Genomic DNA, 24,520 nt, shown 5'->3' on the forward strand with positions numbered 1-24,520 from the left:
CGAAAAGTCCCTACCGCATGGCTCCTGCTGAGATGGCCGAGCTAAAGAAACAACTGGAAGAGTTGTTGGATAAGGGTTTCATACGCCCTAGTGTGTCGCCTTGGGGAGCACCAGTCCTCTTTGTGAAGAAGAAGGATGGTAGCTTTAGGCTGTGTATTGACTATCGAGGGCTGAATAGGGTTACTATCAAGAATAAGTACCCATTGCCTCAGATAGATGAGCTGTTGGATCAGCTTAAGGGAGCAAAGTGGTTCTCTAAGATTGACTTGGCTTCAGGGTATCATCAGATCCCAATTGAACCAAGTGATATAAAGAAGACTGCATTCAGAACCAGGTATGGCCACTATGAGTTTGTGGTTATGCCATTTGGTCTGACCAATGCACCAGCAGCATTCATAAAGATGATGAATGGTACTTTCTGAGACTTCTTGGATGAATTTGTAATCATCTTTATAGATGACATACTTGTATATTCCAAGAGCAAGGAAGATCATGAAAGGCATCTCCGGGCTGTGCTGGGGAGATTGAGAGAGCAGCAGCTCTTTGCTAAGTTAAGCAAGTGTAGTTTCTGGCAGAAGAGCATTGGCTTCCTTGGACACATTGTGTCAAGTGAAGGTGTGTCTGTTGATCCGGAGAAGGTAGTAGCCATAAAGGCATGGCCTCAGCCTAAGAATGCCACAGAAGTCAGGAGCTTCTTAGGGCTGGCCGGCTGCTACATGAAGTTTGTGAAGGGCTTTGCTAGTTTGGCACAGCCTATGACTCAGTTGACAGGAAATGATGTTAAGTTTGTGTGGTCAGAGGAGTGTGAGAGAAGTTTCTCTGCGCTTAAGGACATGCTTACTAGTGCACCAGTCCTTGTCCTGCCTGAGGAGGACCAAACTTATGTTGTGTACACAGACACCTCCATTACTGGACTAGGCTGTGTACTGACTCAACATGGGAAGGTCATTGCTTATGCCTCACGACAACTGAGGAAGCATGAGGGTAATTACCCAACACATGATCTAGAGATGGCAGCAGTGGTGTTTGCCTTGAAGATTTGGAGATCATATTTATATGGTGCCAAGGTTCAGATACTTACAGACCACAAGAGTCTAAAGTATATTTTTTACTCAACCAGAGTTGAACCTGAGGCAAAGAAGATGGATGGAGTTTGTGGCAGATTATGATCTGGACATAACTTACTATCCAGGGAAAGCCAACTTGGTTGCTGATGCTTTGAGCCGGAGAAGGGCTGAGGTTTCAGCTGAGAAGGAGGCTGAGATATTGGAAGGGATGGTCCGTGTGAGGGGTAAAACTCACACCTAGATTTTAGATCAGGTTTAATGTTTAGGAAAGGTTAGGGAAAGATAATCGCGGGCTGAATCCCGTAAGAACTTGTAGAATGAACTTCGATTTGTATTGATATAGTAGAAATGGGATGGTTACAAAAGGTGATCTTTGATGAATACAAAGATTATAAGAGTGTTACAATAAGAATGTTTTGATGAATGTTGAGTAAAAAATGAGTTGAATCAGATCCTCTTCTTAGTCCTCGACCTTCTCTTTAAATAGCCTTGGGCTTCTTTAGGTTGTCTTCAACTGATCTCCGAGATCTTCTCCGCTTGAGGTGGAATCCGCAACAGCTTCCCCTTGACCGGGTCCTGCGCTTCTTCTTGTTATGACGTGAGCTTCCTCTTCGTCGTGACCTCTTTAGTTAGGATCCTTAACTTTCAGCCTTCGGCTCTAGCTTAGCTCTCTTTAGGTTTTGAACTCGCGATGGGCCTATCGCGGCCCATCATCATCTTCTATTATTTGATAATCAGCTACCGGGCCATATTTGGGCCCAACAGTCCGGTCACTTAACCTCAACACACTGGCTGGTGCTGATGAGCCATTGGGGTTGGAGGCAGTGGATCACGCCGATCTCCTTACCAGGATATGTGCAGCTCAGAAGCTGGATGAGAACCTTCAGAAGGTTGCTCTTAATGACAAGACTGAGTACCAAACAACAAGCAATGGTACCATCTTGGTCAATGGGAGGATCAGTGTTCCTAACAATAGGGAACTCAAGGAAGAAATTATGAGACAAGCTCATAGATCTAAGTTCTCAGTTCATCCAGGACTGAACAAGATGTATAGAGATTTGAAGAGGTATTACCATTGGGTGCACATGAAGACTGATGTGGCCGAGTGGGTGGCAAAGTGTCCCATTTGCCAATTGGTCAAGGCGGAGCACCAAGTACCCAGTGGACTACTCCAAAGCTTACCCATTCCGGAATGGAAGTGGGATCACATTACCATGGATTTTGTGACTGGTTTCCCTACGACCAGAAACAAGAAAGATGCTGTTTGGGTGGTGGTTGATAGGTTAACCAAGTCGGCTCACTTCTTAGCAATCAAGAAGGGGGATGGCGTGGATGAGATTGTGCAGATTTACTTCAATGAAATAGTGAGGTTTCATGGTGTACCTGCAAGCATTGTGTCGGATAGAGATCCGAGGTTCACATCTTACTTTTGGCAAGCCTTCCACAAGGCCTTAGGCACAAGAGTGCACATGAGTACAGCCTATCATCCTCAGACTGATGGTCAGTCAGAGAGGACAATCCAGACGTTGGAAGACATGCTAAGGGCCTGTGTTTTGGACTGGGGAGAGACCTGGGAGAAGCACTTGCCTTTGGTAGAGTTTGCTTACAACAACAGCTTCCATACAAGCATTGGTATGTCACCATATGAGGCTTTGTATGGGCGGCCATGCAGGACACCCTTGTGCTGGACCCAAGTGGGGGAGCGCAGCATGATTGGTCCTGAGATTGTGGAGGAGACCACAGAAAAGATCAAGTTTGTCAAGGACAAGATGAAGGAGGCTCAAGATAGACAAAAGAGCTATGCGGATAAGAGAAGGAAACATCTTGAGTTTGAGATTGGTGACTTAGTCTATCTCAAGATGATTACTTTCCGAGGAAGGACCAGGGTTTCTGGGAGGAGGAAACTGGATCCTAGGTACTTGGGTCCATTCAGGATCATGGAGAGAGTAGGCGCAGTGGCCTACAAGCTAGACTTGCCATCTACAATGGATGCATATCACAATGTATTCCATGTATCTCAACTTAGGAAGTGCTTATCCGACCAGGATGTGGTGTTGCCTGAGATTCCCAAAGATCTTGGTAAGAACCTAACCTTAGATACAAGGCCGGTTCGAATCATAGATAGGGCAGAGAAGGCAACAAGGAAGAAGACAGTACCTATGATCAAGGTAGTGTGGGAGAGCAATGGCAAGGATATAATCACTTGGGAAACTGAGGCAAGGATGAAGGCTGAATATCCTGAGTGGTATGATCAGTATGTTTGTGAGAATACACTTGGTTTGGATTCGAGGACGAATCCCTATCAAGTGGGGGAGACTTGTCATGTCCCCGATCCTAGATAGGATCGGCCGGATGGACCATGGTGCGAGGTGATGCACCAAATCAGGTCAAATGACCTATGGCAAGGCGTATCATGGTCCAGGAAGTAGGTTAAGGGTATCAGGAGGCTGAAACTTAACCAAGGCAAGGAAGGTTCAAGCTTAAGAGAGCTGGACAAGGGTTTAGACAGCTGGCCGGAGTGTGAAACAAGCTCGGGCAGCTAGGGTGGAGTGTGTGGAAGCTCACAGTAGCTCACAAGAGTTCTGGTCAGCTCCAGTAGCTGGAGTGTTAGCTCACTCAGCTGGGGACACTAGTGGTCAGCTCATCTCAGCTTGGAGGAGTGTTAGGAGTTGAGATGGTGTGACCGGACCATAACCGTGATGGTGCGGTCCGGATGGGACCAGATGGGTTTGGTGGTGAAGTCAGGTGCTTGGCAATGAGCCAGGGGATAATGATCGATGCCAGGAAGCAGTTGAGGGGCAGTTGAGAGGCGGTTGGATCAAACGGATGTGTTGGTTCCGTTTGCGCCCATTCGGCCAATCTCTCCCGCCCGTTCGCCCAAAGACAGTTATCATTGTCTTTCTCTATAAATAGAGACCTTGGGCATCGATATTTATCATAAAAACAAAGAGGGGAAACTCTGCCAAAATTGTCAGAGAATCCAAGAGAGAAAGAGACCGGTGGTTTGCTTGTTTTGCTGTGTGAGTGTGGTGTGATTTGTTCTTGACCGGCGACCAAGGAAGAGTTGCAGGAAGGAACCGTGTGAAGTTGGATACAAGAGGAACCGAGAAGGCTAGTGGGAAGGATCAGAACCCATCGTCGGCCACTCCTAAGGTTAGTGATGCTAACCATTTACCATCGCCATGTTCCATGGGTCCGGGTGGATGGTCTGCATGGACCAAGTGATGTTGGTTGCATCCGTTCTCCCTCCTTTGTCAATCTATCTCTTTTATTATATATTCTGATGTTGTCCGTGAGTTTAGATTCATGGTCAGGCCGCCAAGACATGGTTAGATCAGAGTAATCTCTCCATGGCCTTGGTTGGGCAGGTAAGGTTGGATCTCCTACTTCCGATTGAGGTTTGGGGATTCCGACTTCATATATCTCTTAATAGGGATTTATCATGAATTATCATGATGAAAGGATAATTTTATATCACTGATTTAGAGGTGGTCAGTTATGGCCAAAGGGGCTGTTCTAGGTTGAGATCGGTATGATAAAGACCTGTTCTGAGAAATCTGACTTGACCATTCTCTTAGTTGTGAATTATCATGATTTATCATGGTTTTTATTTAGTTTTTGGAGACCTATCCGAGTGGGTCAAGTTTGGGACAGAAACTAGTTCTAAGGGACTTAACCATGCATTGCTAGACTTGTTGCTAGGATATCGGGTTGATTGTGTATTTGATGGGATTTATATGATTGCAGGATCTGGTCAGGATCGTGGGAAAGCCAAGGAGCTGTGAAGACTCAAGCCAAGGATGGATGTGTGATGTGTGTTTAGATAGTTTGGAACTTATGATAGCATATTGTGTAAACTGATTGATATTACTACATTGTATGGATCACATGGTTTTATATTAATAAAATGAATGTTTATCTTAGCTTCCGCATTGTTTACATATTACATATGAACCTCAGATCACTTAAAAATGACTTAGAAATATTTGGACATAAACCGGCCAATTACACTTAGATGATTAGCTTAAGGCCGCGGATCAGTTGGATCTTGGAATCCAGGTTCGGGTCTTGCACAACAAGCCAAATGTAAAATGATCTGAAGATATTTTCTATTACAAACAATTATCTATTTATACTAAAAGCATCTCCAACCCTACTCCATATTTTACTGCAAATTGGAGTGGGGTTAGAGATGCTCTAACTCCTTCATTAACCTCATTTGCCACATCAGCTTCAGATTCCTCTGCTTCCAACTCCTCTTCTCTTTCATCTTTTAGTTCAATTAACTTCTTTCTTTTGTGTAAATACGTCCTCATGGGTTTATCAGTTTGACACAACATCTTCTTCCATCATTATCAGAGGTTCCTTTCGTAGAGAAGAAAGTTATTATTATACTTTTGACAACGAACAACTATTATATTACTCAAACTTGAGGTGGTACGAGTAACCAGAGCGAAATAAAATAACCAACAAAACAAAGTTCTCTATGAAAATACTTCGCATTCCTACTAAAAAATCCGAAATCTGATTTTGTGCTCGTAGAATATGAATGATGTTGAAGTCCGGAAAGCATATCCGCAAAATCTCTATTATAAGACCCGATCTCGGCCTCCTAAGCCGCGGTCGAATACTCACGTCGCTCGGTCTGCTTCTTGGCCGAACCTCTTAAATTTTTCGCCCATTATCTATAATATCTCCCTTACGCGAGGGCTATCCCAGATCTTAGCTCACAACTACCTTAGTCAATTCCTAACTTGGATCCTTTCAACTTATACATAGCAGAATAATTCTCTAATCTTCCATTGGTCTAAAACCAATCTAATACTTGTCTAGCCGAATCATCTTAGCCTTGGTTAGTTTACTCAACTACCTACAGCTCCAAGATCGATCCGAAGCTCAAAACAAGTCATACAAATCCTAGGTTCAATTCCCCTAAATCATTCTATCTAATCTATGCAAACATAGATAGATCATACCTTTGTCACATCCACGGAGCTTGTTTGCTCATCGTCCCATCTGACTTAGCTAGCTCATCCAGCTCATTGAGATAACTCACTTAAGCTAGCTAAGACCGAGCTATGGCCAGCGATATGCTCAAATTAACCTTAAAGAAACTTACTCTTCCAAATAAGAGGTTCAGTTGTAGTACTTAGGGATCGAATCCACTATCGTTGCGTCGATCAGGTTACAAACAACTTTTGAGACTATTAGAGTTTGCAAGTTGTAGTTACAAACAAGTTGAAAAATATAATAAAAGTTGTAATTGCAAATTGGTTGCAAAAATTTTGCAACCTAATTTTCACTACCATCGTGAAATTTCATATGGATAAATTTTAAAACACTGAAAGATAAAACTTCGAGTTATACTTTTAATGTGTATAAAATACCATTTATAAAATGATTATAAAAAGGTTGGAAGTCCCTTGGTCCATTGGTTTGATCAAGGGTTCATTAATGCTTCTACATCAGGAGGTATGAGTTTTCATTCCCGGTGAAAGCGGAAATATGTGAATTAGTGGAGAACGGCTTACAAGAGATTTGCAGCATGGCGTAAGGAGTACTGTCAAGGGTGGATCCGTTAGGGCGTCTCAGGTGATGCAGCCAGACGTGAATCTTCATACGGCAGATAGAATTGTCGGCTGTAAAATCATATGTAATATTTGTTTGAGTTTGTAATTGCATAATATATCCAGCATTAAAAAGAAATGATTATAAATAATCTAGACATTTAGGGTTAGCTTGCCACTATTTTGCAACTAACAGTTATTTTCTAACTGATTTGTAACTCTTTAATATATCATAGTTGCAATATAGTTGTGAATAGTATCATTAGTTAAAATTTCATAAGTTTAATTATTAATATGCACTAATTATTTATTACCATTACTTAATAATCTAACATGCCAAAATAAATAATCTTACACAAATTTTGTTTATGACCACAATGATCAAGCCTTTTTCGTCTTACTTGGGGATGCGGGTGAGGAGTTGACTGGAAAATAGGCTGCTGAGTTAGTTGAGAGCTATTACGAGGTATCAAAAATCTGTTTGTTTTTGAGATTTAGAAACACTCTACAAAAAACTTGAGAATGTTTTCTGATAATGTCTAAATATATTGTAGGCCAATGATGGTGTAGGAGATGATGACATAGTTCCAGTGCCACAAGTTATGATTGACACCATTGGACAGACACGGAAGTTCATTGTGAAGATATCAACTCACAACCTAGCTGGGAAGACTCAGACTTTAACTGTTACAAAGGTGCTCCCTCTTGAAGCTCCAGAACCCGAAAGCAAATTAGGAGAGAATGTTGATGAGGAGCTCGGTAATGAAAGGGATGATCATGCAGATAAGTCGGTGAAAAGAGCTGCTAATGGGGTTGAGTCAGAAGGTGCCAAGCATGCCAAAAGTGGCTAATCTATCTTATTAAAACAGAAACATTATGTTGGACCTAACATTTATTTTGTAAGTTTTTAAATTAAATACACCTTTATACTTTATAGTTAAACATACATTAAATCACTAATGTTCACTTCTTTATACTAATATCCATGTTTCCAAACAATATACTTATTTCTTTATACTACTATCAATATTTCCAAACAATATACTTATTTCTTTATACTACTATCAATGTTTCCAAACAATATATTTTTATACTATTATCAATGTTTCCAAATAATACAATAATTAATCTTAATTATTTTATATCTATCATTTTCTCTTTAAAATTTTGTAGAAACGTCATAATTTCATAAATTGCAAAATAGTGAACTTTAAAATTTCGATTATAACTTTAAAATTTCGATTATAAGATTACAAATTATGAAACTATTAGAATTTAAATCCAATTAGATTGCATAAAGGTCATCCATCAGTTCAATCGGTTAGTCTCGGGTTTTAGTGATTTTTTAATATGAATATTTTAAAAACATAAATTGAATTGTCAGATCTCCGGATTAACCAGTATAATCACAATCGGGTTGAATTTAAAAATACTGATTTAAATGCAAAAATATTTTAAATACACACTCTTTAAAAAGTTACCAAAATATTTTTTAAATTATTAGTGAAATTTTTCATGTTAAAATATCCCGCGCTTCAAAAGCGCGGGTCAAAATCTATCTTATTAAAACAGAAACATTATGTTGGACCTAACATTTATTTTGTAAGTTTTAAATTAAATACACCTTTATACTTTATAGTTAAACATACATTAAATCACTAATGTTCACTTCTTTATACTAATATCCATGTTTCCAAACAATATACTTATTTCTTTATACTACTATCAACATTTCCAAACAATATACTTATTTCTTTATACTACTATCAATGTTTCCAAACAATATATTTTTATACTATTATCAATGTTTCCAAATAATACAATAATTAATCTTAATTATTTTATATCTATCATTTTCTCTTTAAAATTTTGTAGAAACGTCATAATTTCATAAATTGCAAAATAGTGAACTTTAAAATTTCGATTATAACTTTAAAATTTCGATTATAAGATTACAAATTATGAAACTATTAGAATTTAAATCCAATTAGATTGCATAAAGGTCATCCATCAGTTCAATCGGTTAGTCTCGGGTTTTAGTGATTTTTTAATATGAATATTTTAAAAACATAAATTGAATTGTCAGATCTCCGGATTAACCAGTATAATCACAATCGGGTTGAATTTAAAAATACTGATTTAAATGCAAAAATATTTTAAATACACACTCTTTAAAAAGTTACCAAAATATTTTTTAAATTATTAGTGAAATTTTTCATGTTAAAATATCCCGCGCTTCAAAAGCGCGGGTCAAAATCTAGTGATGTCTTATTACTGATCTTATTTTTCTTTAAGACTATGCTTTGTTTTTTTCTTTCTTTTTTTGGATTTGATCTTCGTATCATTATAACAATCTTGGTTTTAATCTCTTGATAATAATATCTATCGATTAATCTTTTTCCATGATATGAAGTTATATTAAAATAGTAATATGCCAATCTATATATAGATGAGGATCTCGAAAATAAAAGATGGCATAAAATCTTCGTACATGCTGTAAGGCTTTATGAGTGAGTATAATTTAGAATTATATCATAACATCAAATCTTTTTTGTCGGTTTAAATCTTACTTCCCAAAATAGGGAGGTGTGATTATGGTCGGAAAAGGAGACCAAGATTTGATATTTCCCTAATAAAAATTTAGACATTTAAGGATACAAGAGAAACATACGACATATCTTCTATAATTGGCTATGAATAAAAACGGAAACATTCAGGATTTGCGCTTTAGGTGATTTGCTGCAGATTAAAAGGGTTGCTCAACCCATCTGATTTCATTACTCAGTAGAATTCAAACACCTACTACTTCGTATCCATATAGGTGATGTGTTCTCCATCCTCTATTTTATAATTGTACTCGATATATGTCTGTTCAATCGTTCTTAATACATGCAATTTGTGTTTTTTTGCGTAGTATAAATCACGTATTCAATATTGGTATATCTATACTATTAAAGTAGCTGACACTTTTGGAACTTGCCCCTGAAATTATTTTGAAAATACAAAACAGTTCTTATTATTTACAAAACTGCACATTTCATTTAACTTGATTTTACAAACGGATTGGGCTACGATTTTTGTATAAATGGGCTTCAAACATACACGGTTTGATGTTTCAATAAGAACTTCGGATATTTGTTTAAAATATCGCATTGAATATTCTCTCTAAATTCTATATTCTCTGTAATTGATACCAACTATTAATTATCTATATAGCACAATATAGAAACAGATATTAAAAATCAATTCGTTTATGGTACAAATTATCACGCACAAAATCTCATATTATCACGCACAATATAGAAACAGATATTATCACACACAAAATCTCATATATGGTAACTAATTAATTAAATTTACCAATTTTGGAATCATAAAAATCAATTCGTTTACCAATCAAACCCGAAAAAGATCACCGAATATACCACTAGCAGTAATTAATTCTATTTTCTAAATACTAATCCTAAAATATAGTCTAACAGTAAATAATATCCCCCAACTTTCTCCCCAAGTATCTCCTAAACCTAATCACGTTACTTAAAAATGCTCTATATTATAAATAGCTACCACCATATTCCTATTCAACCTCACTTTTCCAATCAAACCTACGACAGAACAATGGCTGCTAAGATGCAAATAAAATCATCGAGAGGTTCTAATGACAAGGTTGCCGTAATCGAGGAGTTGAAACCATGGAAAAACACCTGGTTTGTTCATGTCAAGGTTCTACACGCTTGGAGACAAACCATTCAATCAGTTGATACCATGGAATTCGTTTTGGTTGATGAGACTGTAAGTGTTCTTTTTTCCTATGAGTTATATCTTAATTCCATCGTGAGATTATAACTACAGACTTATATTTATTTTTTTCGGAAACACTTTTAAGGGACGGAAAATCCATGCAACATGCAAGAGGACTTACATTGAGAGTAAGGGGAGGCTTCTTACGGTTGGTTGTTGGCGCTACATCCGGAATTTCCAGGTTTCTCCTGCTGGTGGAGCGTATCGAACCACGAATCATGCCTGGAAGATTGTTTTCAATCAGAATACGTCCATTACCCGATCTAATCATTCTAACGATGAGTTGTACCTAGATTTGGTCGACTTTCAGACGGTTTTGTCTGGAACACTTGATGACAATCTACTCATTGGTAAGACTCTATGGACTAAATTTTGTATAGAATGATTGCATATATAACCTAAACTAAAGCTATAAGTCTCCTCTCAAACCTTTTGCTAGATGTTCTGGGTCAAATTGTCGATTGTGGTGAGGTTGAAACTATCCAGTGTGCCGGGGGAAAGCAACGTAAAAAGCTAGATTTGACTCTAAGCGACATCAAGTAAGTTACCAGATTATTTTTTTGAAAAAATCTATGCCATTTCTACAAAGCATAAATATATCTTACCAATTATTTTGCTCTGACCTTCATAGTGATTCCCAACTGCCTTGCTGCATATGGGGCAACTTAGCTGAGAAACTCCATTCTGCAATTAACCAAGAAGATGGAACGGTTACTATGCTGCTGAGGTTTGCTAAGGTTGGGAGGTTTAGAGGTATAAAATCTATATTGGAATCGTTATCAGAGACTAAAATCGATGACATTATTTATATACATTTAAATCTCTTTTTATGTACCTTATAGGAGACTTGCAAATCTCCAATGCATTTGATTCATCTCAAATGCTGATAAATCCTCCAATTCCTGAAGCTGAAGCATTTAAAGCTTTGTAAGTTAATGTTCTTATTCTTTTCTTTTACTAAACATACTACTTATATTGCTAATGTGTTTCGACAGGATCAATGGTGATGAGAAATCTCTAACATCGTTTATGAGTAATGAAGACAGTCATGAGGACAACAACAAACAAGTTTCGCTTTCAGGGAAGCGAGGAAATCGTGATAAGTGGTTACTCTTTCCCTCTAAGAGCATCCAAGAAATGATAACATCAACTCAAGTATGTTTTTTGTTGTATTCAGTATATATATTTTGGCTATACATATGTGTTAAATGGCATTGTAATTGTAGATTGATAGATGCCTGGTGAGATGCACAGTGTACGCCATTGATATGGATTGGTCGTGGTATTATTTTGGATGTCAAGCTTGCAACAAAAAAGTGATCAAAACAGGAACCCAAGTTAAGAAAGTGAATGGCCAAGAGATCGTCAGTCATAGTTGGTGGTGTGAGACTTGCAAAGACACTGTCTTCGAAGTTTCACCGAGGTAAAGGCATCTATACTATTATTTTATATGAACGAGGCTATCTTAGTTTTATACTTATATCATCTATTTTTGACAGATTCTGGCTGCACTTGATGATCAATGATGATACAGGCGTATCAAAGATAATGATCTTAGATAAGGTTGCTAATGGGATTGTTTCTGAAACTCCAGAAAAACTTTTGAATGGAAGCTGGGATGAGGTATTTAGTTGTGAACTAACATGACCATATCGATTGCTATATCTTTTTTTTTAATGAAATTTGTATAAATATTGTTCAGCTTGAAGATCCTACATTAGTTCCCGAATGTATTACTGATTTGATTGGGCAAGACTTCACCTTCGGAGTCTATGTTGAGAAAGAAAATGTTGCCTATGGTTCTGAAATTTATAAGGTGGGGAAAATCTACAAAGACAGAACGCCCTTTGATTCTAATGTAATCACTACTGGTCAAGACAATAAGCCTTTATCAATTACTTGTGTCGATGAGGTACCATTATCTAAACTAATATCTATATATATGTACTCTTCTCTGTTGTTTGTTCTTAAAACTATTTATTCACTCCATATGATATAGGGCTCACATGACATAAGTGAAAGTCAAGAAACTGCCGATGCTATTTCTACACCATCCAGTAAGAGAAAAGAAGAGGAGACTAACGAGCAGGGTGATCTATGTTCGACATCAAAGAAGCCATGCACAAGGCTTATCAAGCTTGAGAAGGTCGAGCAGGCTAAGAAGAACGTTTGAAGACTGATTTTGAAACGTTTTATTTTCTCTTGAATTTCAGTTATCCTTGCTTTTCTATTTAGAAATACTTATTATTATGGTTTGTGTTTTCCATCATTGTTAACATTGGTTTTTTTATATTTATGTTTGGAGTTTTTGCTTAATTGTTATTTTCTAAACCGTGATTCGTTTGACTATTATTCAAATACACAACTATTGTCTTTAAAAAGCTTAAAATCTATAGCATTGTTCAGAACAATTTGTTATTCACGAAACAAAGTATCCCTCTTTTATCATAAAATAATATTTTTACCTGATCATATGTCAATCAGCTTTTCTTTTTTAGACATTGTGAAATATGCAGTTTTACTTTATGTCATATAAAGTTGATGTATCAATGACACACTTGTGCATCTCAAGAGGCATGCACCACAAAACGATTTTCAACATATTTTCTCACCTCTTTAAATACCAACTCTCATTACCTATTCCTCATCACTAAATTTTATCTTTTGGCTTTCCTCTACACTATATGTTATCAAGCTAAACACTCAGAGTTCTACTTCTTCCTCTTCTTTCACAAAAATCGCACTTTAACAGATGAGTTCTCAAGGTTCTGTGAACAACGACGACATCGTTAACAACAACGGTGATAACGGTGACTACGACGATTACCTAAACCCGCAAACGCACACCTATTTCAGGGTCTATAAAATACTTATTTAAATATATCAATCAGGGTCTATAAAATACTTATTTAAATATATCAACAAAGGCCAGGATCGTGTCACTGTTGCCGTGGAGCCGCCAAACACAGAAGAGATGAGTGAAAAGAAGAAAAACGAGATCAAAGACTTTTTTAATTGCAGGTAAGGGCAGCCAGGTTTAATTACTAGACGTTTTTTCTCAAATGCATATTATATGTTTTTTCTAAGTGAGCTCTTAGTAAATTAACTTATCAATTCTTCAGGTATGTCTCTGCCTGCGAAGGTGCTTGGAGGATTTTTACTTTTGATATTCACTATAGATCAACACCGGTCGAGAGAATCCAGTTTCATTTACCAGGGAAACAAATCATAGTTTTCAAAGATGATGACACATGGGAAGAAGTTAGCCGGAAATCAATAGAGAACACTATGTTCATGGGCTGGTTTGAATTGAATAAGGTAAGTGCAGTTGCTCGGACACTCACTTTAGCTGAGATTCCAACAATGTTCACGTGGAATAAAGCACAGAAGAAGTTCCATGATAGGAAAAGAGGATTCGCGATTGGCAGAATCAATTATGCTCCACGAAAGATCGAAGAGGCGTTCTATCTGAGGGTTTTGCTTAACATCGTAAGAGGTTGTACATGTGATGAGGAGATTAGAACGTATCAAGACGTTGTCTACGAAACATACAAGGAAACATGTTTTGCGATGGGGCTGTTAGAAGATGATCAGGAGTATATTAACGACCTCTTGAGAGCAAGTTTTACCGAGACGGGAAGTTATATGCGTCAGGCTTTTATGATTATGCTCATGTCAAATACTTTGTCAAAGCCAGAAGTCGTTTGGGGACACACTTGGGAATTACTTTCCGAAGACATTGAGCATACGAGAAGAAGGTTATTACACAGACCAGGTACAGTAAGATGCATTTAGATTTGTTAAATATATGTGGTCTTGACATGATTATTATTGTTATTAACTTAATTTTTTATATGCAGATCTTTGTTTAAGTGATGAAGAAAAAAAACAATATGCACTTATAGAGATTGAAAAGCTTCTAAAGAGTAACGGTTCGTCTTTGGAGAATTGGACAGCTATGCCTCAGCCGATTCCAGACGTTGTTAATAACAATGTATTGATCATGGACGAGCTCAGTTACGACCGTGAAGAGTTAGATTATGTGCTTCAACATGACATTCCAAGACTAACAGAGGAACAAAGGAAGATTTTCGATGAGATTACTGATGCGGTTTTTACACAACGAGGAGGTGTTTTCTTTGTAAATGGATTTGGTGGTACAGGAAAAACTTTCCTGTGGAGATGTCTTTCTGCTGCAGTACGTGTCAGGGGTGAAATATGTCTGAATGTTGCTTCGAGCGGGATAGCGTCTCTGTTGCTTCAGGGAGGAAGGACTGCACATTCTCGATTTGCAATTCCCATCAATCCCGACGAGTTCTCTACTTGCAATCTTATAAGAGGATCTGAGCAAGCGGATCTGGTGAAAGCTGCTTCACTTATAATTTGGGACGAAGCTCCAATGATGCACAAGCATTGTTTCGAATCATTGGATAGGAGTATGTTGGACATTTGTCGAGATAGCCAACATAGACCTTTTGGTGGGAAAGTTGTCGTTTTTGGTGGTGATTTTAGACAAGTATTGCCTGTCGTTAATGGAGCTGGAAGGACTGAGATTGTTTTGGCTGCTCTAAATTTTTCTCATCTATGGAAGCATGTAAAGGTTTTGCATTTAACCAAGAATATGCGGCTTCAGTCAAATAATTTGTCCCCTGAACAGGCAAAAGATTTGCAGGAGTTCTCACAATGGATATTAGACATTGGAGACGGAAAGATTGGTGACGGAAACGATGGAGAAGCACTTATTGACATTCCAGAAGAGTTTCTAATACTCGATATTGATGACCCAATACAAGCTATAAGCACAGAAGTCTATGGAGATTCCACTTTGTTAAACGAGAAGGAACCAAAATTTTTTCAAGAAAGAGCTATATTATGTCCTACAAACGAGGATGTAAACATGATCAATCAACACATGCTGGACAAGCTTGATGGTAAGTATAGAGTTTCTAATTTTTATGTTTCCATTTTGTCCACTAGAGTAACGTTCTAAGAACTATAATATATTGCAGGAGATGAAAAATTTTACTTAAGCTCTGATTCCATCGACGCTTCTGATATATCTTCACGCAACGACCAGGCTCTCACTCCAGATTTTTTAAACAAAATTAAAGCGTCAGGACTACCAAATCATAGTCTACGTCTGAAAGTTGGTTGTCCAGTCATGTTGCTAAGAAATATAGATCCTGTTGGAGGATTGATGAATGGAACTCGGCTCCAGGTTACAGAACTGTATGACTTCATGATAAAAGCAAAGGTTATTACAGGGGAAAAGGTTGGTCGAACTATTTTTATTCCCAGGCTTTCGATAACTCCTTCTGACAAAAAATTGCCATTCAAAATGAGGAGGAGACAACTGCCTATTGCCGTGGCTTTTGCTATCACTATCAATAAAAGTCAAGGACAAACATTGTCTGAAGTGGGTATTTTTCTACCTAGACCGGTGTTTTCACACGGACAACTATATGTTGCTGTCTCCAGAGTGACTTCTAAAAGAGGTTTGAAGATTCTTATTGTTGATAGCGAAGGCAAGCCTCAACGCAAAACAAAGAATGTTGTCTTTAGAGAGGTTTTTGATAATCTATGATAGTTTTTTTAGCAATTTTTTATTAACCTTAATAGTATAGATTTGCTTTTGAAATGTTTTTTTGTTTTGACTCGTGATTTGGTTCTAAGAGGATTATAATGTTTTAATTCATGTTGAGGAAAACACATAATGGATGAGACTCGAAAGCCTCAGTAACAAACAATGTATGTTTCTAACAAAACATACATTTTATGCCAGAGAAGTCAGATGTTTGATAATAATCTCAAAAACAAATCTTACATACACTGCAATCAGCTTTTTTCAAAGACCTATATTGCAATCAACATTCGTCAAAAAAAAACTTCCGGTTTATTTTCCTAACTACCAGTTTCAGTTCAAGAGCTAATTACTAGAATTTTATCTAACTAAACAAGCACTTACTTTTGTTTGTATTCCTATGCTGCTATGTCCAAGTTCCGATGTTCTTCAAAGCCAGAAAATCTCTTTCTCTATCAAAGCTACTGCTGGACCTGCACATGGACTATATCTTTTGAGTAAGTAAAAAGATTCACTAAATGTAAATAGAAGGGAAAAAGGGTCAAAACAATTTATGTATAACCAAAAATAAAGCTATAATCCAAGACTTATCTATGTACTGTAAGGCTTATGATTTGAATGTAGTGCCATGTCTTTCATCATTATACTGTTGTTAAAATGTATCCTGTACATGAATTCAAAATTTAATTAAGTAAACTCACATTAATATAAAATATGTACAATTTCTAAATTATATCTCAACCAAATAAACCTATATTTATACAAAAATATAAAACATATACTTATCTTTATATTGGATTGTCTCCATCGGACTTTGCCTCATGTCCTTCTTCATAATTCAAACTGTTATCTTTTTTCTGCAAAATATAAAACATGTACAGTTTCTACATTATATCTTAACCAAATAAATCTATATTTATACAAACATATAAAACATATACTTATCTTGATACTGGATTGTCTCCATTGGACTTTGCCTCATGTCCTTCTTCATAATTGAAACTGTTATCTTTGTTCTGCAAAATTACGAATCCACATTAATTTGTGTTGGATGAATATAAAATAGATCTATAATATATTTTCCAAAATTAGGAATCCACATTAATTCAAACAGTCCATATTTTCCAAATATTATATGTTGGATGAATACAAAATATATCTATAATATATGTAGTGATTCTCCAATTGTATAAAGGTATAATCCAATGGCCGATACATTATATCTAATGTAAAAGATGGAAAGTTTATGAAAATAACTTATCTTCTATATTATTAGGATGTTGTTTGGTTCAACTGAAGCTGTTGAAGTGTCGTCCTAAATTGAAGATCCTGAAGACATATAAAAAGAAAATAAAAACAAATAGTTAAATAACATAGTAATAAAATCTTTCAGACTAAAATAGTTTCTAAAAAAGGATATTAAATTTACCTATTCTTTTCTCTTCACAAGAATCGTGTGACTCCATTCTATAGATCGGAAAAGTTAAGTCAATAACTTTCTCCGACTAAAGTTTTCAGAACTAAGACGAATCTGATTATACATGCAAACATGATTTAAATGAGAAGTGAGAAGATTACCTGGTATAAATCGGAGAAGATAACCGTTTTGAAGGCGGAACTAGAACTCCAATTCGTCATGTAGTTTCAAAGGAGAAGAAGATCTATAACTTTGAATGCCGATTGACAACTCTAAAGGTGAAGTCGCCAAAGCGGAGAAGATAAGCGGCGCTTTGATGGCGGATCTATATCTTAGAGACTCGACTCTGGCAGTGGTTTGACAGGAATGGTTATCACCATCGGAAACGTTTTATCTTCATATCGTCTTTTGTCGGTGAAGTCGCAAAGTGGAGAAGATCTGTCGTTTGGTTTTAATTTTTTTTTCTTTTGTTCTTTTTCACAATACATAAACGGTCTGTAAGACCAATTACTCGACCTTGGTGGGCCAAAGGCTTAGAAAACATTAGTTAATCTGAGCCCAGTTCGGTTCAAGTGTCCCTGCTCATATTTTTGGGCTTTAACTAAGATTTACATTATTTTGTCTTTTTTATGTTTAATTCTTTGCTTTAATTTTGTTTTATGACAACAACATTTTTAAATAACTATGTATTATTAAATACCATAGTGTAATGTATTAGTATAAATTTTACTTAATTATTATGTTTTTCTTTTTTTTTATATATAATTGAAGCATTTATAAATAAATTGAAATTGGTATTGAAAAGTAAAATTTTCTATTTTAAATTTTAAAATTTTAAAGAATTTTATATTTTAAAAATAATTTATGTTTTGAAAATTTTATTAAATTACAAGTTTAATGTATTACTCATCATTTTTTTTCTAAAAATTAACAAGTCTAATTTTGTAGTCATCAATAACTTATCAAACAATTATTAAACATGAACAACAAACATGTAACTCGGTTACACATATTTGATTTATAGTTTTGTAGAAATTAATTTTAAAAGTAACTGTACAAATTATTTTTTCTGCAAGTAATTGTAAGTTTAATTAGTATAGATGTAGTCCCTAATAAATATTTTAAATTTTACAATACAAACATTTTGTATAGATTAAATGTGTTAGACACCTCAAATTTACTTTTAATAACAAAAAAAAATAATACACTATATATATATTATGTCAAAACAAATTTGTTACGAAAAAAAAATATTACGTAAAAAGGAAACATACCCGCCCTCTGAGGGCGGGTCAGGCTCTAGTTAAGCAATTAACTTAGATAGTAGGTTCTGTTGTAATGATTATAATCTTAATAGAAGCCGTTGTCTAATGAGGTCGGACTGATTTAGTTAGCTTTTGGTGTAAGAGAAGCTGCGAAATTCTTTGAGTTGTTAGTACTGCTGTCTTTTTTTTTTTTTTGTCAGAAACTTTACAGACTCATATAGATTCTGTAAACCAAACTGGGTGCTCTGTATCTATATGGACAGTAAACGATGTATGTTGCCTCACACCACGTGCTAAGCTATCCGCCTTGATGTTTTGCGTCCTTGATATATGAATAATCTCCGAGCTGTGAAAACTTCGCTTGAGACTCCTGATGTCTTCTAAATAATTTGCGAAAGCCCGCCATTCTTCTGGTTCCGAAACCTTTTTCACCAATTGAGAACAATCCGTTCCAAATGTAACATTATATTGCCGTAAATTCCTTATGCATTACATTGCCCAAATAAGAGCTTCAACTTCCGGATGTAAAGGGAATTGACTAGCCCTTGTGTTTCTGGCCTCCAATAATCCTTCAAATCCTTCCAAAGTGCTATACCATCCTTGGCCCTTGTAGTGCTGTCTCAACCCAACCAATATTTACTTTGTGAAAAAAGAAAAAAATCCTCTTAGTTAAATTATATGACGTCATTTAAATTGGCTTATGATACAAATCACCTAATGAGAATGTTCTGCTTGAAGGTTTATTTCAAAGGTATAATCTGTTGTGTACGTGATAGGATTGATTAATTTAGCTTTTGTTTTAAGATACGCTACTAGAATTCGACCCGTGCTTTAAAAAGCGCGGGATTTGTTCTCTTTGAAAATTTTATAAAATTTGTTAATTATAAGATTATGTGTTGTTATATAAGATAATATAAATACATTTAAAATTGTATTGATTTTTTATGTTTGAAAATAATCATAGATATTTTTTCTCTAATCATTTGTAAATTGTATATTTATATTTATAGAAAATATATTTATATTTATATGCTATAAAAAGTTTTATATTTATATTTATAGAAAATAATTTTTAAGAAGTTAATTTGATAAAAAAAGAAGTTAATTATTTTATAAAATATTGTATTAATTGTTTAATTTATTCTAAAGTTTTACATTTACAAACATAATACTAAAGATATTTCTAATTGCATATTTTAATATTATTCTTTGTATTTTAATTTCTAATAAAAATTTAAATAATTTTTAATTACTTTAATGCATATATTTGTTCAAACCATAGAAAAACATAACTATAAAGGTTGTAAAAATGAAATTTTATGATTTTGTTATTCCAGGAATTTGAAAAATACACTACAAAAAAAGACACATCACTAAATTTATACAAAAATAAGTGATATTTGTTTTAATTATTTTTTACCTGCAAAATTAAGTATATGTAATTGTATAAATAACTAATTATTCCAAAAGATGGTTAAAATATTTACGATAGATATGCTAGACCCTTACCGAAATAAATGCTACAGCTAATTAACATTTATGATTTTATGATTTTGACGGGTGTGCGGGTCAAAGCATTTAACACGCAATCAAGATTTTGACAATAAAAACTTGCCGAAAATTTAGGAGTATAATGGAAAGGAATGGATTTTTAAAAAATTATAGTTACAATCGATTTGGAATAAGGAATATAAGGAATATTATGTGGATCAAATAATAAATGCTTGCCAATATTTTAGGAGTATAACGGAAAGGAAGGGATGATTTGAAAAATCATAATTATAATATATTTGGTATCGAGATCTTAGAATGTAAATTAGATTATCGAATTTAAATATATTTATTTAGGAACTACGAAATTATGATTATAGAATTTAAATTAATTTGAATAAATTATAATGGAAAATTTAAATTAGATTATCGAATTTTGATAGTATAGAATCAGGAAATTCAAAATTAAGATTATGTAATTTAAATAGATTTTAATATATTCGTAATAGTTGAAAAAATATAGATATGTAGTCTCTATATTAATTACATGTCAATTTCATGCTTGGTGATTTTTTATACAAACCAATTCAGTTTCTTCATCTCAATAAGAATGTATTTGTATTAATAGATGTTTTTGGTTTTTCATTGTCGTATAGGGCCGAAAAAACCGAACGATGAAGAATGTATATGCTTTAATTTCGTTGGGCTGGTCACTTGAATTTCGATGGGCTGAAGTTGCTGGAAGAATTTTAAACGATGGCCCTTAATAATAGTCGTTTTTGATTGGTTAAAGGATTGGCGTTTTCATTTAAAAAAGAAGGGGAAAAAAGGGCAGTGCCATATGATTGTAATTAAGTTGAAAAGAAAGGGGCAGAATCCCAGGAGAGATTCTGCTTTAATAGTATAGATGTAATTCGTTGAGTTATGTTAACTGCTCAATAATGTGATTTCTATTAATTTTACATAGGAGAGAGGTTGACAATGCTAACAACTCCTGTTTACTCCATGGAAGCATCAGGTAATCTTATTACAATTGAAATCATTCTGCAAGTATTAGAAACTAATTTCCATTAAAAATCAAATTTAAACTTCACAAAAAGTTTTATAGATTGTCGCGAAAATAATTAGACTATATACATATGATTTATAAGCTTACAGATTCGTTATTTTATTATATTGTGTCTATATTCAATTTTTTTTTTGCATTTATTTATTTCTTTTGATCAAAATAATATTAGAACTCTATAATAATAGCATAATAATATGTATAAATATATTAGTTTTTGATGATAGCACATTAAATATGGACCTCGGCATAGTTAGTATAGTGAGAAATTTAAGTATTTTATTAGTATTTATAGTTTTTCTAGATTTTTAATATAAGCTGCTATTAATAAAAAAAAATCTCATGTTTTATAGTGACATCCACTGTGGATTGCATTCCTAAAAGAATCCATCAACTTCAAAAAGGGAAATTAAGGCGCCCTATAACAGTATGTATGAGGAGTGTTTGGGACATAAAAATCATCAAACGGACAATACCGAGATCTGCACCGCCTTCATCTGCTTTGACCATCAAGTAAGACCTATATATAAACATTAGCATATATATATATATATATATATATTTCCAATTCAGCATATTTATTAAAAACCTAATCAGTGTAAATTTAGTTGATTCGACTTAAAAATATTTAAAACCAGTGACAACTATTGAACACTGATTATGCTAATGTGATATGGTCATACAAATGACCCAAAATGTTTACAACCAGGGACAACTATTGAACACTGATTATTTTTAGAAAATAATTTTATCTTAAAATTTTTGAAATAAAAGACTTAAATTTATGCTTATTGTTTAAAAAGTAATAGTAGGTTTTAAATTGCTATTTTCTGACCATTGCAAGCACAAGGAGACTCCAAGTTCTTAGTGATATCTTCCTTATGGCATATATTATTCTCTATCAACATACAAAGAATTTCTAAATTTATAAATTATTTTTATCTACAACTCATGATTTAATAATCAAAAAACATAATATAACAAAAATTTGATAAATCATCCGGAGTATAGTAATTCTAATCTTAGTTTCCGTAATTAAAAATACATTATATAATATATTGTTACATAGAAATGCCAAAAAAGGTTATGTGAAACTTAAAAAAAATGGAAATTGTTCGAAAATACATTTAAGCCGCTGATAGGGTTCGAAGCTTGTCCATATGCGTAAACGAGGACTACTCCATCATTAGAACAAAGACGAGTTTTGTAAGTTATGCCCACCGTAATTAATATTACTCAGCGGACCGAAGCCCTGAGTAAATAATTATTAGGTCAACTCAGAGATTTAAGTGCTTCTTCTTCCTTCAGGGAGGGAAACTCGAGAGTCACCTTCTTCTATCTCTCTTCTGTTCTCTCACCAAATCGCATCGGCCATGAGTGATCAAAATCTTTCATCTTCTCATCTATGTAGGCGTCGGAGGTTAGGCGAGATCGATAACCCTTTCGGAGAGTCTAATCGATTCTGTCCCCAAGCTCCATTAGTATCCTTTGAAGATCGTATCCACAGTAGCCGTCTGATATACTCTGAAACCCTTCCAACCATCGGAGGAAGTACTCGCCGTCATTACAACAACAAAGCTGCTATCATGTATAATTATTTATGTCTCAGAGGCTTCGTAGTTCAGGGTTCTCTAGATCCTAATGATCTCCTTTTAGCTGATGTGTTTAGGGTTATCGATAGATTAGGATGGTCTTATACTGTGTTGCATGTTCAGCCGTTCTCTCCTAGGGTAGTTAGAGAATTTATCTCAAACAAACTCTTTGATGATGAGGGTTCTCTTATCCGCGGAAACGTGTACCATTTTTAACATTCGGTTATAAACGACTGATGATGACACCCTCTGTCGAAGACTCATTTCAGTGGGAAGTGGTTGTTCTGAATCAGGCTATCGTCCACCTCACTAGAGGCCAATGTTACGGCAGGACTGGATTTATTCTCACTGCTTTAGTCAAACCCTTCTAAACTCTATACCGCGTATGTGAGCTAAATTGGCTTCCAGGTCCGGACATTAATTCGATGATCTAAAACCGACTCAGCCTCCTATACGCTGTTGCTACTCGAAATAGGATTGACTTTGGTCGACTTGTGTACGATCAAGTGATCGAGATGACTCGCCGAGCGGACTGGCGCACAGACCTCATCTTTCCAAACCTTATATATCAGCTCTTAATGCTGCCGAGAAAATTTCCTTTGATACCAAGAGATGAAGGACTTATTGGAGGAGGTCTTCGTATCTATGGAACATGAGGGGATTCAAGTGGACCAAGTGGGTGCATTAGTCACATTTATGAAAACTTTATGAAACTTACAAAAGATTAATCGGCTGATAAACTAAAACATCTATTTCACCCACTTGGTCCACTTGAATTCCCTCATGTTCCATAGATACGAAGACCTCCTCCGATAAGTCCTTGATCTCCTGGTATCAAAGGAACTTCTCTATGCAGAATTTAGAGCTGATATATAAGGTTTGGAAAGATGAGGTCTGTGCGCCAGTCCGCTCGGCGAGTCATCTCGATCACTTGATCGTACACAAGTCGACCAAAGTTAATCCTCTTTCTAGTAGCAACAGTGTATAGGAGGCGGAGTCGGTTTTGGATCATCGAATTAGTGTCCGTACCTGGAAACCAATTTTAGCTCACATACGCGGTATAGAGTTTGGAAGGGTTTGACCAAAGCAGTGAGACTAAATTTAGTCCAGCCGTAGCATTGGCATCTAGTTAGGTGGACAATAGCCTGATTCAGAACAACCACTTCCCACTGAAATGAGTCTTCGACAGAGGGTGTCATCATCAGTCGGTTTATAACCGAAGGTTTAATATGGTACACGTTTCCGTGGATAAGAGAACCCTCATCATCAAAGAGTTTGTTTGAGATAAACTCTCTAACTACCCTAGGACAGAACGGCTGAACATGCAACACAGTATAAGACCATCCTAATCTATCGATAACCCTAAACACATCAGCTAAAAGGAGGTCATTAGGATCTAGAGAAACCTGAACTATGATGCCTCTGAGACATAAATAATTATACCTGATAGCAGCTTCGTCATTGTAATGACGGCGAGTACTTCCTCCGATGGTTGGAAGGGTTTCAGAGTATATCAGACGGCTACTGTGGATACGATCTTCAAAGGATATGAATGGAGCTTGGGGACGAAATCGATTAGACTCTCCGAAAGGGTTATCGATCTCGCCTAACCTCCGTGCCTACATAGATGAGAAGATGAATGATTTTGATCACTCATGACCGATGCGATTTGG

At 35.5% G+C, this 24,520-nt stretch overlaps 2 protein-coding genes across 2 annotated transcripts; both read left to right on the top strand.

Annotated features, from left to right (window-relative positions):
• Positions 1-10,155: 10,155 nt before the first annotated feature.
• LOC108857180 (replication protein A 70 kDa DNA-binding subunit B-like) lies at positions 10,156-12,608 on the top strand. Its single transcript, XM_018631132.2, has 10 exons — positions 10,156-10,426; positions 10,521-10,785; positions 10,875-10,974; positions 11,067-11,188; positions 11,278-11,362; positions 11,431-11,590; positions 11,662-11,858; positions 11,935-12,058; positions 12,138-12,347; positions 12,435-12,608. Exons 1-10 carry the CDS (start codon positions 10,178-10,180, stop codon positions 12,606-12,608), a joined length of 1,686 nt encoding a protein of 561 aa, XP_018486634.2. The 5' UTR covers positions 10,156-10,177.
• Positions 12,609-13,187: 579 nt separating this feature from the next.
• On the top strand, positions 13,188-16,019 carry LOC108847351 (uncharacterized). Its single transcript, XM_018620575.1, has 5 exons — positions 13,188-13,292; positions 13,368-13,456; positions 13,558-14,210; positions 14,296-15,366; positions 15,445-16,019. The coding sequence occupies exons 1-5, from the start codon at positions 13,188-13,190 to the stop codon at positions 16,017-16,019; spliced, it is 2,493 nt and encodes an 830-aa protein (XP_018476077.1).
• Positions 16,020-24,520: the final 8,501 nt, after the last annotated feature.

Source organism: Raphanus sativus, chromosome 1 (assembly GCF_000801105.2).
Source record: "Raphanus sativus cultivar WK10039 chromosome 1, ASM80110v3, whole genome shotgun sequence".
NCBI classification, from domain to species: domain Eukaryota; kingdom Viridiplantae; phylum Streptophyta; class Magnoliopsida; order Brassicales; family Brassicaceae; genus Raphanus; species Raphanus sativus.